This window comes from Canis lupus, chromosome 14, assembly GCF_011100685.1.
Source record: "Canis lupus familiaris isolate Mischka breed German Shepherd chromosome 14, alternate assembly UU_Cfam_GSD_1.0, whole genome shotgun sequence".
Classification (NCBI taxonomy): Eukaryota; Metazoa; Chordata; class Mammalia; order Carnivora; family Canidae; genus Canis; species Canis lupus.
In genome coordinates this window covers 19,374,844-19,391,971 of record NC_049235.1, presented here as the reverse complement: position 1 = coordinate 19,391,971, position 17,128 = coordinate 19,374,844, and the positions used below count along the sequence as shown (strand labels likewise).

Genomic DNA, 17,128 nt, shown 5'->3' with positions numbered 1-17,128 from the left:
AGCATGCTTTGGGCTAAAATTATCCCTGGGCTCTCATTAATCCCAATTGACGTCAACACTCGAAAATGGCAGGAAACTGGAGGAAATAGTCCCTGATCTTGGTTGACTGTAACCTGCTCTTTCAAAAGCCTGGGGCATCCTGTTCCCTTGCAGAGAGGGAAAGGAAAGTACATTCAGAGTGAGGATGCTGATATGCTCTAGGAAGCTGCTAGAAGTCACAGGCACCTCTCTGGCTTGGTAAGGTATACTTCTGGGTCTGAGCAGGAGGAAAAACCTACTCAAGGACAAACCTGGGCTTCTTGTGTCACATTTAAAATCACAGGGCACATATGAACCTGAATTTACCTGTAAGGGTTTTGCTTGTCTTTCTTTTGGCTCAAACCTTGAACAACTGACATTCAAAAGACAAAGAGAGGGGAGAAAATGCTTCATATGAAGAAGAAAGGTCCCTTTCTTTGAGGTCGCTGCTGCAGGTGCTCTCACAAAGAACAAGGGTGGGTAATGAACCTCGGCACATTGCACCCAGGCACTAATCCTGGGGCAGCTACCATCACGCCCTGAAACGTTAAGCCATGGACTGGAGAAAATATTTGTAACACCTATCACCAACAAAGGCTGAATGGCCAAAATATACAAAGAATGCCTGCAAATAGATGAGGGGGAGAAAAAAAAGGAGCTAATTTTAGAAATGGGCAAAAGATGAACTGGTCCCTTTGGAGGACAAGGAAAGGCCGTATGGTTGGCCTGGGCTTGCTGGAAAAGGCTGGTATGAATAGGTAAGAGCCAAGCATCTGTGTCAATGCCACAAAGCTGGAGGGTCACCATGCCCAGGACCTGCAGATCCTGTGGGAGATACCAAGGCTGACCTCCTGGTGGCTTCTCCTGGGCTCCAACCATGGCTCTTCCCCAAGTACACTACTGCAGGAGCACTTTGAACAGGGCTGTATGGCTAATGTGGTTCCGGACTCAGATACTCCAGCTCCAGTCAATGTTAGGAATTCTACTCACTCAGTTCCCTAAGAGTCAAAATTAGATCAGAAACATTCCAGAAGTCAGAACTCAGCATTGTAAACCAACTGAGATCTGAAGTAGACAGCTGGATGGGAGAACTGACCTATCAAATCCCCTAATCTTTTGATATATGTCCCAAACACATGGAAAGTTATGGGGAAAAATATAAAAGTAAATGCAAAAAAAAAAAAAAAAAAAAAAGCTTTTTAAAATTGCCAACACTCATTTTCCAGAGATAAAACTTTATTTAAGGCATCAAGCAATATACTGAAAGAGGTGAGTCATGCACAAGTAATGTCCTTATTTCCATAATTGTACATTTGATACTTTCTGCTCTCTTAAAAAGGGTGCGTAGTGAGCAAAGATGAGAAGCATACAGCTTTTAAACATAACCATACAATATAAGTGTTTAAGAAAGTCTTTAAATTTTGTTTTCCTTCTCTGAAAGGAATTTCGATTTTATTTCAGAAAACCAAAACAAACTAGTTCTTCTACTGAGGATGAAATTTCTCTCCAGAGTTATTTATGAAATAATGCAGCTGCCTTTCTCTTTAAAAGGATTCTTGTCTTCTGGAATTCCTTTCACCAGAGGATCCTCTCCAGAACGTTCTTCAATGTAGTTCTTTATTTCTTCGGAACATTTAGACACCTTGAGAAAAAAAAAAAAAAAAGAATGAATTAGGTCAGGATTGTCTACACTTCGTTACCACCCTTTAGTGAAATTAATATAATGGAGTACAGCTAGCATTTAAAAAAATGAAATAGTATAAAGATATTAGCACAAAGCATGTATAATATATATATGCTATATATGAATGACAGAGTCATGTAAAATATATTTCTATGTTGAGGGTCAAAAAGCTTGAAAGTCACTGTACTGAATAGATCTTCCCCGGCAATTTCTATCCATTGTGCCTCATATGATTTCCTTCCTCTACTATAACACAATTATGATGTGTCCATAATATTTTAGGATCTAAATCAAAGTGGGGTATCTCACTTTCAATTTCCCATGCTAATGAACAGGTGCAGTAATAGATAATCCCTAAATGTTTTGGGCTGTGTCCTGCCAAAATTCTCACTTATTATAGGTGTGTACCATGTTCTGCCATTTTACAAAATGATAGAAACATTGGAGAAAGTCTGATCTGGGAGGTTGAAGTAGCCCAATCCTACCATTTATGTCTCTATTCTGAATTCCTTCCTATTGCTTTAGGGCAATGATCATAACAAAAGATTTATTTGAGGTTTATTAGGCTTATCTGAGATTCTGGTGTTTATGTAATTAGTTGAAACTCTGCAATGGAGAAAGGATTGAGAAGTTTTTTCAAAAACTCTGTCCTTCAGAGATAGGTTGCAAGAGTGAGTTTTAAAAAGAAAGGGAAAAAAAGGATTAGTGTCTTAATGAAGGCCTGCATTGCTAAGAAGAAATTAGAAGTAAAATTAACAGAAGCTCCAGCAAATTCTAATAGAGACCTCTTAACTCTAGGAAACTGTTCCCATAGAATTTATACTCTAGATTAGCAATCCTCAAATTGTTTTAATAGTGATCACTAAAATATGTTTGCATATGTATCCCAAAATGTTTATATTATAAATAACGTGTAATTATTTACTTATAAATAAGTACAGATGCTACTGTGTTAATAACTAATGTGTAATTATAAAACATAAACTGGAAATTGTCAAAAGATGAGATTTAAATCTAATCAAAGTAGAAATTTTAATATTTTACTCCCATGCCCCAAATACTCTTCACACACAATGTGAAGACCACTGTTCTAAAATTTAAAACTAGGTGATGGTAGTTATATGACTTAAAATGTAGTGAAATAAAAATCTTTTCAAGGTTTTTCAGGTGCCATTCTCTCAGGTAACAATCTCTCTGATTTGTTGCTGACATTTATAGTGCACACATTTTATGTGAGTTGTCAGAAGTACAGATGCAAGGTAATCATAACCTGGGTCTGTCTCCCCAGGTATTTGTGGATAAGATTAGAGTTCCCCCAAATTGTATCTGTTCTTCTTTTTTTTTTTTTTTTTAAAGATTTTATTTATTTATTCAAGAGAGACACACAGAGAGAAGCAGAGACACAGGCAGGAGAAGCAGGCTCCCTGCGGGGAGCCCGATGTGGGACTTGATCCCTGGACTCGGGGATCACGACCTGAGCCTAAGGCAGACACTCAACCTTGGAGCCACCCAGGCGTCCCAGTATCTGTTCTTACAGAGCCTTCTTCATTAGTTTCCCAAAGAGATCTGTAACCTCCTAGAGAATAATTACTCCTCTGAGCATTTCCTTCCATGATCAAGAAGATATGTTTGAAAAACAATTAGCTGGAGCCAGAATTCAGCCTATGAATTCTGTGTCCTTGGCCTGAGCAGAGCACACATCTTAGCCATGAACAATTTATTGACAGAATAATGAACTAGGCGTCAGAACGCATGTGTTTAGTACATGCCCTATCATTATCTCTGAGGTCTTGAATAAGGAGGTACTTAGTCTCCTTGGAATTCAAGTTATTCATCCTTAAAAGTGAGAGCACTGAATGATCCCTAAGAGCCATAATGATTGTATAGCACTAATACTCTATAATTCAAAGTGTGTAATAATATATGTTTGCATATTATTATTAGGATTTAGAAGTCTCTCCTTGTAATCTCCTAAGGCTATCTTTGAGGGCTTTTTTTTTTTCTCCCTTTGGCATACACTTGGGAGCTGGAAAACTGATCCAGCAGGGTGTGGCAAGGAGGAACAGCTAATGAATGATACCTTTAATTTCTACACTGTCCGCTGCATCCAGGCCCCTGCCCAATTTCTGATTTGAAGCTTAAAATACCTAGAAGACACTTGTCTCTTTTTTCTCCTGTAAGTTCTGCACATTCCGGTATCAGGGTATTCCAACTTTGTTCAATGCTGCACTTCAGTATATGCGACTCTGTTTAATATGTAACCTCTAAGGTACATTGCGTGAAAAAACTCCAAGTGGCCAACACTTTGCCATCCACAAAATGGGTCTCTTAAAGTTTCAAGAAACTACCCTATTCTTTGGGTCCTGTAACTTTGTTTACTCCTTTAAACATAGTATTTTTAAAGCTTTAAAAAATGGATAGAAATAACTTTGCATTCCAAAATCTAGGGAGAATAGGGATTTGGAAGTGAAAGGTTAAATTTCAGAAAAGAAATATGTAAAGAGTAAAACTCAGAAACAACCGCATCTTCCAAATATCACTCAAAATGTTCATCCTGAGTGACAAGACTCTGTCATAAATAGAATTACCATAACTGGATCAGGAAAGTAAGGGAGCGTATCTACTAAACCTGCTTAATTTCAATTGTTTTTCTTAATTTTTTCTTGTGTTAACCCATAGAGAAATGAAATTAGTTTAACTTTTTCTTGCTGTGGAGAAAGGAGTAGATCATTTCTTTTAAAAAATCTCTATACAAAAACCTCTTCCAGGACTGCCTGATTTGAGGGGAAAAAAGGAAGAAATGCATGCTCATATTACCAGTAAGACGTAAACAGTACAAAATCTCCAAGAAATTTTAGTGGAGACTTCTGAACACCAACGTATGTGTTCTCATTGAATTTGTAATCCACTTCAGTGGCCTCTAAAATTTTTAATCATGATCCCTAAAGCGAATTTTCATATGCACCTCAGTCTCATTATTTATAAACAAATGCAGATACTACTGGATTAGTTCACTGTGCATACTTACTAAACAAAATGGAAAGTAAAAAAGGGATGAGAGTTAACAAATAAGTAAAGATAGAAATTGTAATGTGTTGTTCCCAAGCCCCAAAGAGCAGTTCATTGCACACCTCTGGAGAGGCCTGGTGAAATTCGAAATTGTGTCATTCAAATGACCTCAATTGTGATGAATTAAATAGTGATTTAAAAAACCCCACAAACAGACCATTCTCTCCCATAATGAAAAAGACCAAGGAACTAAATAGCCATCCGCCTTCTTCCTACAATTTGAGTTTTTATTTATTATTATTATTATTATTATTATTATTATTATTTCCAATTTGAGTTTTTAAAACCAACTAACAGCAGGCAGCATTTTTCGTGCATTTCCCCAACGGGAGGCTCGGATGTTCTGACCTTTCTCCTCGGACCCTTGCCTCTCCTTTACCGCCTGAGGTTCCCCCACATCGGCGGGCAGTTCCCAGCTCCCACCGAAGCCCTACTTCAAGGGAAGCTGGGGGGAGGGACCCCAAAACAGCAAAAAAAAAAAAAAAAAAAAAAAAAAAAAAAGCTGTACTGTTTTACTATAATAAACCAGGGGAAAAACTGCCCTTGGTTCATTTCAGGGAAGGAACTATTCCGGGGCAGCCCTTTTACCTGCTGCCTCTGCAACTTCACTTCTTTGCGAAGTTGCTCAACTTCCATCTTCAGCTTTTCCTTTTCTGGCAGATCTTCGATGTGAAGGGCCGGCATCCTCGCCCACCCCGGCCCGGGACCGCTCCGCAAGGGCAGAGGCTGCGAGTGCAGCAAGCCCGGGCCGCGTCCCGAAGGAACCGCGGGGCCCGCGCACCCCGCCCGCCGCCCGCCCCGCCCCGCCCCGCCCCGCGCCCCCCGCGCCCCGCCGCCTCGGGTCCGCCCGGGCTTTCCTCCGCGCGCCCGCGGCCCCAGCCGGCCCGGGGGGGGGGGGGCGGGGACCCCGAGCGGCCCCGGACCCCGGCCGACCCCGCCCCTGCCGCCGCCCGCGCCCGCCACGCCCCCGGGGACCCCCCGCGCTGCGGCCGGCGCTTGGGGCTGCGCTAGCCCACTTTCCCGCAGAAACAAGTTTTACTTTTTGTTCCTTTTTTTTTTTTTTTTTTTTTTCCCCTCCCCGTTCCCAAGTCACATCCGGGTTTTGTTTGCGAAGCAAGAAAAGGAGGACCCTGCCCGGCAGGAAACGACCGTCCTTCACCTCTAAGAGTCGCCCCGACACGTACGGCCTGTTGTTCCCCGGTTACAGCCTTCCGGGCTGGGGGAAACGTGAACGCTGCGGGGAGGCCCGGGAGGAAAAAGAAACTGAGCCGTAAGGTCAGAAGCCACCCACCAGGTCTGCTGCGGTGCATCCACCCGGGCTGCTAAATGCCTGGGACGTACTGACGCATTTGGGGTCCCGGGGGCATCGGGACGCGAACACCGAACACCGCCCAGCACTTGCTCGGCCTCTGCGTCCCCCGCAAGCGGGGCTCTTACCGTTTCTTCAGGGGAATGTTTTGAAAGGATTTGGAGGATACGCGGATGATACTGGAGGAGACAGAAGCAGGAATCTTAAGAGTTCCTACCACGAAGTGCGTCTCCACTTCCCATCAACCGGGGTTTGGGTGACAGTTGACACCAAGGGTTGTGAACTCCAGACCCCAGTACCTCCCTGGGTGTAGGCAGCGGATTCACTCAGCGTTGGTGTCTCCACCTTCACTCAGTCAGTGTTGGTGTCTCCACTTTAACTCAGCGTTGGTGTCTCTACCTTCACTCAGTGTTGGTGTCTCTACCCTCACTCAGTCCCTGTTGGTGTCTCTACCCTCACTCAGTCCCTGTTGGTGTCTCTACCTTCACTCAGCGTTGATGTCTCTACTTTAACTCAGCGTTGGTGTCTCCACTTTTACTCAGCGTTGGTGTCTCCACTATCTGCAAAGCAGGATTCATCTTGCTGCCATTTCGGAAAGGCAGGAAAAATGTCTGATGTGACACGCGTTTACCTGCAACATAAAGTTTCCCTTTGACCGTTAACTAAAACCTTGTTAATGATACTTAGTAGACTAGAAGAAAAATAAAGCATGAATGTAAAAAACCTTTCCCAGCAGTCAGATATTTCTCTTTTTGGAGATCACCTCCTGCCTACGGAGTCAAATTCAAGTTACCCAGTATTTCAGGGTACCTGGCCTTAGAACCCAAAGCCACTCCCTATTTCGTAAGCACAGATTTTTATTTGTTCATCCTTTCTCTCTACATTCTACTTGATTATCCTCAATGAATATATTGGAAGGAGAAGAACAATGAGCTGCTTGATGAGTACTCTGGGTCTAGTCCCAGCTTTGCCACTGACAATCACTGGAAAAATCACTTAGTTTTTACTGGATTTTGGTTTTCTTATTTATAAAATATCGATGGGGAAGGAGAATAGCAAATTAGCTAAGGTATGTTTTGTTTCTAATTGTATTTATGTGTCCACATCTGATAAATCACTTTCACAAAGAAAATTGTTAAGGAGCTTTTTTTTCTGTATTTGAAATACCACACATTCCAGGATCTCCCAAGCTCAAAGAAGTTAAGTCAGCTGCCAGAGTTTTCCCCTGTTCATAAGTGGTGAGCCAAGACAAAAAACTCACATCTGTCTCCAAAAGCAATTCATATTTTTTGATTCCCCATTGCTTAGTTTTTAAAAGTTGGTTAAAAATAACTTAAATAAGTTAGTGAAAGTAGTTAACATGGCCCAAATTAAATAAGTGCAGCGCCCAAATTAAATAAGTTGGTTAAGTAACTTAATGTTGTCTGTTCCAGATCATAAAAATAGAATTATTTTGGCCTGGAAATTTCTTCTGTATGAAATCATCTAGTTCCATGCAGTGATAAATAGTTATAAATCCGTAGTGGTTATTTAACTTCTTCCACAGTATTATGAGACTTAAATTAGAGATGAAATATATATTAGCATACTATTTTTAGTTTTTGTTCTTATAAAATAATGCACGTCTCTAATATATTAAGTTAACTGATTAAAATGAATTAGGAAATGCTGAAATCCCATGATCACACAGCAGTCTGAAAAATGTCTTGTTTGGTTTTAAACAGTAAAATAATGAGAACACTTTTCTTTTTAGAAGAGCATGTAGCCCCTATCCCTAAGCATGGAATTTACCTCTTAGAGAGCAACCATGGTAAACAATTTCTTGTGTATTCTCACAGAAATGTGCTATCATCAAAATTTTTTGGATAAAGTTTGAAATCCATACTAGTTATATCCAAATGTCATGTTAGCTTTTTACTTCTATTTTGCATATGACCTGTAATAAAAATTGTTTTACAAAATAGTATGTGTTCAAACCATTCTGCAATGAAAATAACAGATATAATCAGAAAATAGCCTTTTTTAGCCCACTGTCTTTTGACAAATGTTTTAAAGAAATTTGCTTAAGAAAATTAACCATGTGGTTATTTCTACCTTTAAAGTATGAAAGAGCAAAGACTATGAAATATTTACCTTGATATACAAAAAAAAAAAAAAAAAAGAAAAGAAAAGAAAAGAAAAAAGAAAATCAATGCAATTCTTGACCACTTTTCTGATGTATTTAGTATGTTGTTAAAAAATCCATATAAAGGAAACTGTGTAAGAAAATATTGAGGGCAGTTATATTGTAGTTGATTTAATTCTAGGTTGAAATAAAAAAGACTGGGGTTCTGGTCTTACTCTATCTTGTGATCTTTTTTGTAAGACATAGGAACTCTCTGCCTTTGTTTTGTTGTTGTAAATAAACTGGGTTATTTCTCAAATTCTGCTCTTCTAGAATTTACAAAGTTAATGGTGACTGTTCAGGCCATTAAAATGATGTTTTTTAAGGAACATATTTAACACATTTGATACACTCAATTCAATTTGTTTTAGTTCAATTTTTTATAACAATCACATGGAACATTTCACAATCTAACCCATTCCATGAAACTATGTATATAGCTTCCTTTTCTAGGTGAAGATAATGTGAAGTTACAGAATGATTTATGTCATCCAGTGCTCCAATCACCTTAACAGCTACTTATAATTTATATCAAAATGATTTATCAATTCTGCTCTACAAGACTTTAAGTTCCATTATAATTGGTCATTCCTATTACTCTGTTTTACTCTTTTCCTCATGTTAATACATTCTTTCAGAATTGAGCAAGTTTGATATTAGCCTTGTTTTGAAATCTGAGTAAAATCAAATCAATTCAAATTAAAATAATAGTGAGAGGTTTTTTTTTTTCTTGCTAAAGGTTAAACTGACCCATGTGTACAAAATACCTCAAGGTGCAAGTATCTCAACTGATAAATTATAGTAACCTATTCTCCTTACTGGTACCAGGAAATTTTGTGGACAAGCCAAATGCTAAGGCTATGTATAGTGTTCCTTGTTTCTCTGTAGTCTTACCTCATTCCTTTTAACCTAGTAATCCATGGCCCTGAAATAACTTCTGGGGGGAAAAAATCACTCACTGTTGTAGCTATATAGCCTGTGGGATAGTCATGATCTCACATCCTTCTTCCTAGACTATCTTTCTTTATATATGTCCTTTCTTATTCCAACTCCTACAAACAGTCTGTATTTTTCAGTAACAGGAATGTTATCCTACTTTTGATTTATTCCCTAGTTAAGCTAATAAGAATTCTGAATTATCTAATATAAGAAGTACTGTCCTTTCCTGCTTTTAATTGAACACTTACTAAGTCAATTCAATTGTAGAGATAATTTATTAGTTGATATGGCAGTTTCAAAGATTTTTTTTTTTAATTTTTATTTATTTATGATAGTCACACAGAGAGAGAGAGAGGCAGAGACAAAGGCAGGGGGAGAAGCAGTCTCCATGCACCGGGAGCCCGACGTGGGATTCGATCCCGGGTCTCCAGGATCGTGCCCTGGGCCAAAGGCAGGCGCTAAACCGCTGCGCCACTCAGGGATCCCGGCAGTTTCAAAGATTAACAGAGCTTCTGGCTTGGGAAATTTACAATACCGAATTGAGAGTAAGACAACCACACAGATGATAATGAAAGAAGGCAAAGCAATGTTAAATGGGTTACAAGATACACAGAATACTCTTGGGATGGAATGAGGGACAGAGGAGATAGTTTATAGCAAGCCTCAGAAAAGGAGTAGGATTTCAAAAGGCTGAAATGAGTTAGAGCAGAGGGACATTTCAGGTGGAGAGGTCAGTCTGACTAAATGGAAGAAGGTGGGGAAATAAGGTGTCAAGTCAGGGATATTTGACACTTAAGTTTGTTGACTATAGAAAGTCTCCAGGGTTTATTATAATAGAAGACATTTATTAGGTTTTTATCTATATCTGTCCTAAGTGATTTTAAATTTTTATGTAAGAATCCATTCTATTCTCTCTTTTTATATGTGAAAAACACCCTGATGTTCCCAGAGTTGAAGTAGAAAAATGGCCAAGTCAGGGTTTTGACTTAGAATCATCTGCCTCCCAAATCTATCCAGTGTTAGAGAAAAGCTAGAGATTTTGGGTAGGACAATACATGTTACTAAATGCTGGCAAAGACTATATTTTTTTTTAATCAGGGGAAAAAGAAAATAAAGGGAACACTTAATAAACACTAAACTGCACATAGAAATATCTTTAAGATAGACCACAATTAAACAAATTAACAAGTAAAATGTATAGTACGCTAGATGGTGATGGGTGCTATGGAAGAAAAGAGAGTGGAACGGGGAGAGAGGAAGTGCTAAGGAATGGTTGGAGAGGAGTTTTGTCATTTGAAAGAGGGGAAAAGAGCATCTCCTGAGGAAAAAAATAAGAAGCTCCAAGTTGATCCTGGAATTTGTTAAAAGCACGTTTGATATGTGGTAGAGTGTGTCGTTAACCACTCAGCCAGAGACTCAGAGTCTACACCTGAAAAACCTGCCAACTCCTTTCTTTGAGCCGAGATTTTCTGTTTCAAATAAAGGGGTTGGACAAGGGTCAGTAGATCTTTGTTGAGCATTTACTACGGCCAGGGTGCAAAAGTACTATGCTGGGAGCCAAACTTGGGACCACCTGGAGATTCCCTTCCAGACCAAATATTAGATAATTCTTCTTTTTAAAAAGGATGACAAGCAATTAGCATTTCATTGTATTCTGATCACTGACGTATCCACAACCAGCACTGTAAATGTGAAATAGCAACAAGGAAACACTAACAACAACAACAGTTTCTGAGTTGGGGTAATTGGTACTCATCATTTGTTACAGAAGCAGAGGCAAAATATCTTAGTCATTAGTGCAATGGTAGTGAATTTTGGCTTATGTCAACTCAATAAGACACCAGGAGGAAACTGATTAGCCGGATGATGCAGAAGATGGCTATTTTTTCTATCATCTTGCTTTTGCACTGCTGTAGGGAAAAGGATAGTACTGATGAGGATCTTCTTAGGGATGGGATGGAACAGCATGTATCTCAAAGGATTCTGGCTATTCATCCAGGTTCTTTCCTGGTAACAATACTAATTACACCTACTGGGTCTTCCTGTGTGTCATGCAATATGCTAAGTGCCATAATCACCCTAGGTAATATTTAACCCCTATGAAAAAGGGGATAGAACCATTATTATTCCTATCCTACTGTGGAAGAAACTGAGATTTAGAAAGATTAAGTAATTTATTCAAAGTCAGGTAGGCAATAAAATGCCAGAGCCAGAACTCTGGGTATAACCTTGACTCTGGGTAAACCGACTGTGCCCTCAGACCGCAGACCTACTCTTAATCCAGTTGGTATTTCGGTAAAAAGTTACATCATCGGTAACAAGTAAAAATGGTAAGAATGTAGGAAGAGGTCAAGTTAAAACCCTCACTTCTGACTGAGGTTTGAGAGAGCAAGGGAAACAGAGAGCAAAACATCCACAATGAAAATCCTCAGAGCACACATTCTGCCAAGATAGGTCTTCCATGAGTCAAAAGAATAGACTTCTTAATTCTGTGAGCAAGAGAAAGGTTGGAAAAAATATAAGGCTAACCATGACATATCCTGCTGGAATATTAGTAGTGCTGAAAGAGAAGTTAAGAAACCTAAACCATTAACTATATGCGGCAACTGGAATAATACAGACTCATTCATAAAACATAGTAGTTATTGGTTTTTGTTTGTTTGGGTTTTGGTAGGTTTTTTGCTTGTTTTTGAGAGAGTGAGAAAGAGCACTGAATGGGAAGGGGAAGAGAGAAGGGGACAGAGAAAATCTCAACAGGCTCCATACCCAGCACAGAGCCCAATGTGGGGTTCAATTTACAACTCTGAGATCTCGACTTGAGCCAAAAGCAGGGGTCGGACACTTAACTGACTGAGCCACCCAGCTGCCCCCATAGTAGTTACTCTTAAAGAAAGGGGTCAATCAATATTTATTGTCAATTATGTGTTAAACCCTGTGCTAAATACTTTAAGAAAAAAACATAGATTTGTGCATTATCACATCCCAATTTTTATTAAAAGTTTATATTCATAAATTAAAAGGTTATGTACATGCTTAATAGTATTATTATAGATGACCAAAAATTAGTACTGTCATTAAAACTCAAGCTATTCCAAGGAACTTTTTTTTTCTTATGAAATCACACAGCCTCCTTTGAGCTCCTTGAAGGGATTTTTGTCCTCTGGGATGCCCTTTACTAGTGGATCTTCCCCAGATCTTTCTTCAACATAATCCCTTACTTCTTCACAACATTTGGAGACCTTAAAAGAAAGGAGAAAGAAATGACACATTTGGTTTAATACAGAATACTATAGCATCCAAGAACGTATTATAATTTCTGTGATCTTTTTAATCGTGGTTCTGGTTTCCACCAATGCATATGTACTTTCTAGGAGAGAAGAAGAAACAGCTGCTCTTCTTTCTGTCCTCCTAGACATCTTCAGGCAAAGGATAACCATCTGGTCACACTCCAGCTAAAGGCTCTCAGTAGACACAGCCTCCAGCTTCTCTAAAGGAGATCAGAACAGGGATCAGAACATAGCTGGCAACAGAAGTCAACAGTGTCACCAGAGTGAACATTGATTAAATCTTTTTCCTCATTCCAAAAATGTGACCTGCAAGGGTGGAAGGAATGAATAATTTTTGAATTCCAGACTTAGCACCACTCCTGAATTCTCAGAAGTATATACATGTAATTTTATTTTAAAGTCTTTTACAATGATTGATCATGACAGTACATTAGAAGTTGAGTTCCAATGGGTCAAGGACCTTTGGCTGATTTGTTCACATGTACCCAGGCATCTAGAAGAGAGACTGTAGTCAGCTGGTGCTCAGTAAACAAGTATTTGTGTTTACATTACATCATTATTTGTGTTTTTGAACTTGCTCCTCAATCATCTGTACCATTGTAGTAATGACTTCATGAAAAACCAGGCTTTAGTATTTTAATGGACTCAGCCAGAGCTTAAATGGCCCATGTGCCACTTAATACACGTTTTAGAAAGAATCAAGGTTCTATAACATACATAAATATAAATGTGTATATACACATAAGAGCAAATAATTCATTTCCTTTAACTTTCAACTTTTCACTTAACTTACAATTCATGACATTGACGTGAAACTAATTCACTTCTGGCAGTCCACTAGGTGACCATTCCATAAGCTATCTAACTGATTTATTGTTTTTTTTTTTAAATAAAATATTTATGCGATTTTTGTATGCAAATTTCCAGGAACATTAAACATAAGATTATAACTCTGCAAATTCATTATCGACATATTAGGAAACGTCATTTCTAACTGGAGCAAGGCATTGGTTGGGTGGCTTCTTCATATGATGATACTTGTAGTTTATACACAATTCTGAAATATGCAGTAATTTAGATTCACATTTTTTCCTTCTCAAAATTCAAAATTAAGATTTAGGTTTGCTTTTATCCCACTTCTCCAAACACCAACTGCTTTGGCCCCAACCAGGTGTCAGGAATAGAGGCTTAATTGCTGTCCTAATTCTACAGTCAGTGAGGGGTGGTTTTGACAATGTCTACCTAGGATCCGAGGCTATACGGAGCAATAAATTACCTAAAATCCTATGTGAGTGTGTGTTCAAAAATTACTTCAGTGAGGCTTACTATAAGTATTTATAGTTTAATATAGGATTACATGGCATGGTGGAAAGCATGGACACTGGATTCAGGGCATCCCCGGTTTGAATGTTGGATCGGCTGTTTATCATCATTTATTAAGAGAGTTCCTCTACAATTTAGTCACTTTGTCTATGAAAAAGGAAGAACAACACTGGTTGCATTAAGTGCCTATCATACAACAAATGCTAGATCAAATGGTAGCTATTTTTGGCTATTACTACAAAGATTATCTTTAGTCTTTGCCTATTGCATTGACATGCAGTCATTGTAAGTCTGTCAGCTTTAAAAACTGTATGCAATGAGATGTGTTATTCTGACAGTACTAGTTCCTTGATAGCAAAATAGGTTGAGGCATAGTATGAACTATGATATGTATATATATAAATATATATATATTTAAATATATATATTATAATTAAAATATATATAATAATTAAAAAGTAATAATAATAGTGGAAAGTACTTGCTACGTCCTAAGTATTGTTCTCTGAGCTTTGTATATATTATTCCATTTATTCCTCCCAATTGCTCTCTGACTTAGATGTTGTTACTATTCCCATTTTGCAGAATATATCTCAGGTGAGTGTTCCACAGGGAGAAAGCTATGAAGTAGAATCTGAACCAGGGATACGGTTCCAGTGTCTACCTGGACCATACTATAAGGACGCTATGCCATCCTGCATCAGAACTATAAGTTCAGGACCTAAAATGTGTGTGTGTGTGTGTGTGTGTGTGTGTGTGTGTGTAGTTTTGGCAGTCTGATATTAAGTTAGTTTGACTTCCAAATGCAAGAAGATTTTTGAGTAGCAGGGAAAAGGACCCCCAAACTGATAGGTGGTGATGTATGTGATGTTTACACAAAATAAAAATTCCCAGATAAGCTTGCCACAAATGAATAATAAACATGAATATAATCAAATTGCCTTCAAAACAACAATCCTGAGTAAATAAATAATGAAACAGCATTTGGATTTTTCAAGTCAGGAAGAAAAAATAACTTTCCTTTATTTATCCCAAAAGTTTATTTTTCCCAAATTATAAAGATAAAGATTTTAACTGTTTTGTTATGCATTCCAAGCTTCCGGTGCTGTGTATATATTTAATTTTATTTTTACATCAAAATGTTTTGCCTGTATGGAAAGAGCAACAGGGAAGTTTGAGACAATCATAAATAGAAAAGAAGCCAAAATTCCAATTATTATTGGGAGTAAGAGTCTTGAGCAAAGTATGAAGATAATACAAATTCCTTTTTTTCCGCTTTGGCTTAATAAAATGATTTTTTGAAAAAATATGAGATACTCTTATCACTCGTGGAGGAGTTTTTGTTCTACTTACTTTCCTAAAATGAAGAGATCTAAAATACGTATCTATATTTTCCAAGCTTCAGTCACTGTTTGTTTGGAGGAAGCCTATTCCTTTGCCATTTCTCTCCTTTTAATGGCAGAGAACTCTTGGTAACCATTTCCAAGATCTGTTAGATGTTTTTAGGAGGAATGAAGGAGTTCTTGTGCTTGAACTCATTTTTATTTGCAAAGAAGGAATAGAATGTACTCATTCAGACTAGCCATGACAGTGCTGGAGGAGATGAGGTCTTGGCTAAAAGTATTTAAACATCAAAGTATTGCATTAAATAAAGAGAAGCTTATCAGTTTAGAAAAGTAAAAACAAAATGCCTATATGCATTGCTTCATTTTACTGCTTAAAATACAGTCTTGGTGTCATTCTTCATTTCCTTTTTCTTTCTCTCTCTCTCTCTTTTAAGACAACTCCACAAAACCAGAAAAACATTTTTAGTTTAGTGGTCATTAAAAAAACAAAAAACCAAAAAACAAAACAAAAAAAACAGGCTAAGGGCTGGATTTGGCCCATGGAAAATAATTTGCCAAACTTCTAGAGTCTAAGTCAAGAGATAATTATGATCATTAATTTTCTTAATACCTGATGAATTTTTTACCTGAACCACTCATTTTTAACTACATTGAGCCTCTCCAGTGAATGGCATGGGGGAGGACAAACCATTTTCCCTCTACCCTTTTAGGCTCTTGGTTGAGACACTGCTGTTAGTAAAAAAGGCAGATTAATAGGAGAAAAAACACATAGAAATTTAATAGCATGTATACCTCTTGTGTACATAGGAGAGACCCAAGAAAACAAAGTAACTCTCTGAAATGGCCTAAGACACCCCCTTAAACATCATCTCCAGCTGAAGACAAAAGATATTGGGAACTTGGGTGGGGGAAAGCCAATTATGGGAGGTTTTCAGGAAAAGTAGTCAGTAAAATTCCACTTACATCAACCATATTTAAGTCTTAGCTTTCTCTAATTATAAGAGGTTCTAAAGATTTAGAGTCATTCTTCTCTTCCTGGTATAGAGAGGGAGATACCCTTATAAATAGAGACTTGTCTTATAATTGTAAATATCTCTTACAGAAGGGCAACTTTTACTTAATTTCCAGATATTCTCTAATATTTGCTGTTTCTTAAAAATAATCAGCCTAAAATAATACTTATGTCAAGGAGGTATATGTTGGGGTGGCAAATTCTGCTCCCCTGCAACAGTTTCTGACCTGGTAGTTCTACCATATCTATAGTTTAAAATAAAATTCAAAAGAGAGCAGCAGTTTACCAGCATTCTTTCCAGGGTCACTTCTTTCTTGAGCTGGTCAACTTCCATCTTCAATTTGTCCTTTTCTGTCAAGTCTTCAATATTAATCACTGGCATCTTTTGCCTGCTGAAAAAATAGACAATTCATATACCCAAATTGCTGGGCATGCTTCAGTCAATATTAGCCAACCCTTCCCTCAGCACTTAACTTACTAAGTGAACTGTTTCTTTGCTTTAGCTTTCTATGATAACTGATTTCTTATGAATGGTCTCTGAACAATTCTAGCACTGCACACTAGCCTTGCAACTTTAAAGCTCTTTATAATCTTCACTAATATGATTAAACCAAGCATTTGACTCTAAACACCTGCTAGTAGGTTTGTGGGGAGAGGTCAGTTTAGTCAGTATATAATCTTAAACATCCAAAGCCTCTCTTCCTTGCTTTTTCTTTTTTTTTTTTTTGCATAGTGTAAAAGTTTGGGTTTCTGACCCTCATCTCCAGCACCAAACCCCTCCATCATATGATTTATGCCATTTAAGTTAGTTTGAGGTCATTTTGAGGACTGGCCATTAATCCCCTAAATCGCTAAAGTATTTAATCTGGTATTAACAGAGAACTATACAAAAACTGTCATTGTAAGTTCTCTATAAATAATAGATTTTATGAAATATGAACCAATAGAGTGGAGATATAGCAAACAACCTCACTAAT

General features: G+C 38.0%; 2 protein-coding genes and 1 long non-coding RNA gene across 3 annotated transcripts; all 3 read right to left on the bottom strand.

The window, feature by feature from the left end:
• Nucleotides 1-1,233: 1,233 nt before the first annotated feature.
• GNG11 (G protein subunit gamma 11) lies at nucleotides 1,234-5,544 on the bottom strand. The gene is made up of 2 exons (XM_038556377.1): nucleotides 5,360-5,544; nucleotides 1,234-1,660 (listed from the first exon to the last, which is right to left on the bottom strand). Exons 1-2 carry the CDS (start codon nucleotides 5,453-5,455, stop codon nucleotides 1,535-1,537), a joined length of 222 nt encoding a protein of 73 aa, XP_038412305.1. The 5' UTR covers nucleotides 5,456-5,544; the 3' UTR covers nucleotides 1,234-1,534.
• Nucleotides 5,545-5,804: 260 nt separating this feature from the next.
• On the bottom strand, nucleotides 5,805-6,905 carry LOC111098756. The gene is made up of 2 exons (XR_005369376.1): nucleotides 6,805-6,905; nucleotides 5,805-6,711 (listed from the first exon to the last, which is right to left on the bottom strand). It is a non-coding gene; the product is annotated as an uncharacterized LOC111098756 (long non-coding RNA).
• A 5,248-nt stretch (nucleotides 6,906-12,153) lies between these two features.
• GNGT1 (G protein subunit gamma transducin 1) lies at nucleotides 12,154-16,687 on the bottom strand. Its single transcript, NM_001003225.1, is given in 3 exon segments — nucleotides 12,154-12,422; nucleotides 16,438-16,543; nucleotides 16,630-16,687. Coding segments are annotated over 2 exon segments (225 nt in total). The 5' UTR covers nucleotides 16,534-16,543; nucleotides 16,630-16,687; the 3' UTR covers nucleotides 12,154-12,293.
• Nucleotides 16,688-17,128: the final 441 nt, after the last annotated feature.

Coding starts and splice junctions, on each gene's coding strand:
- GNG11 (XM_038556377.1), bottom strand. CDS start 5,455: ATGCCGGCCCTTCACATCGAAGATCTGCCAGAAAAGGAAAAGCTGAAG. Junction 1,661..5,359: donor TGAAGTTGCAGAGGCAGCAG/GTAAAAGGGCTG, acceptor TTTTTTCTCAAG/GTGTCTAAATGTTCCGAAGA.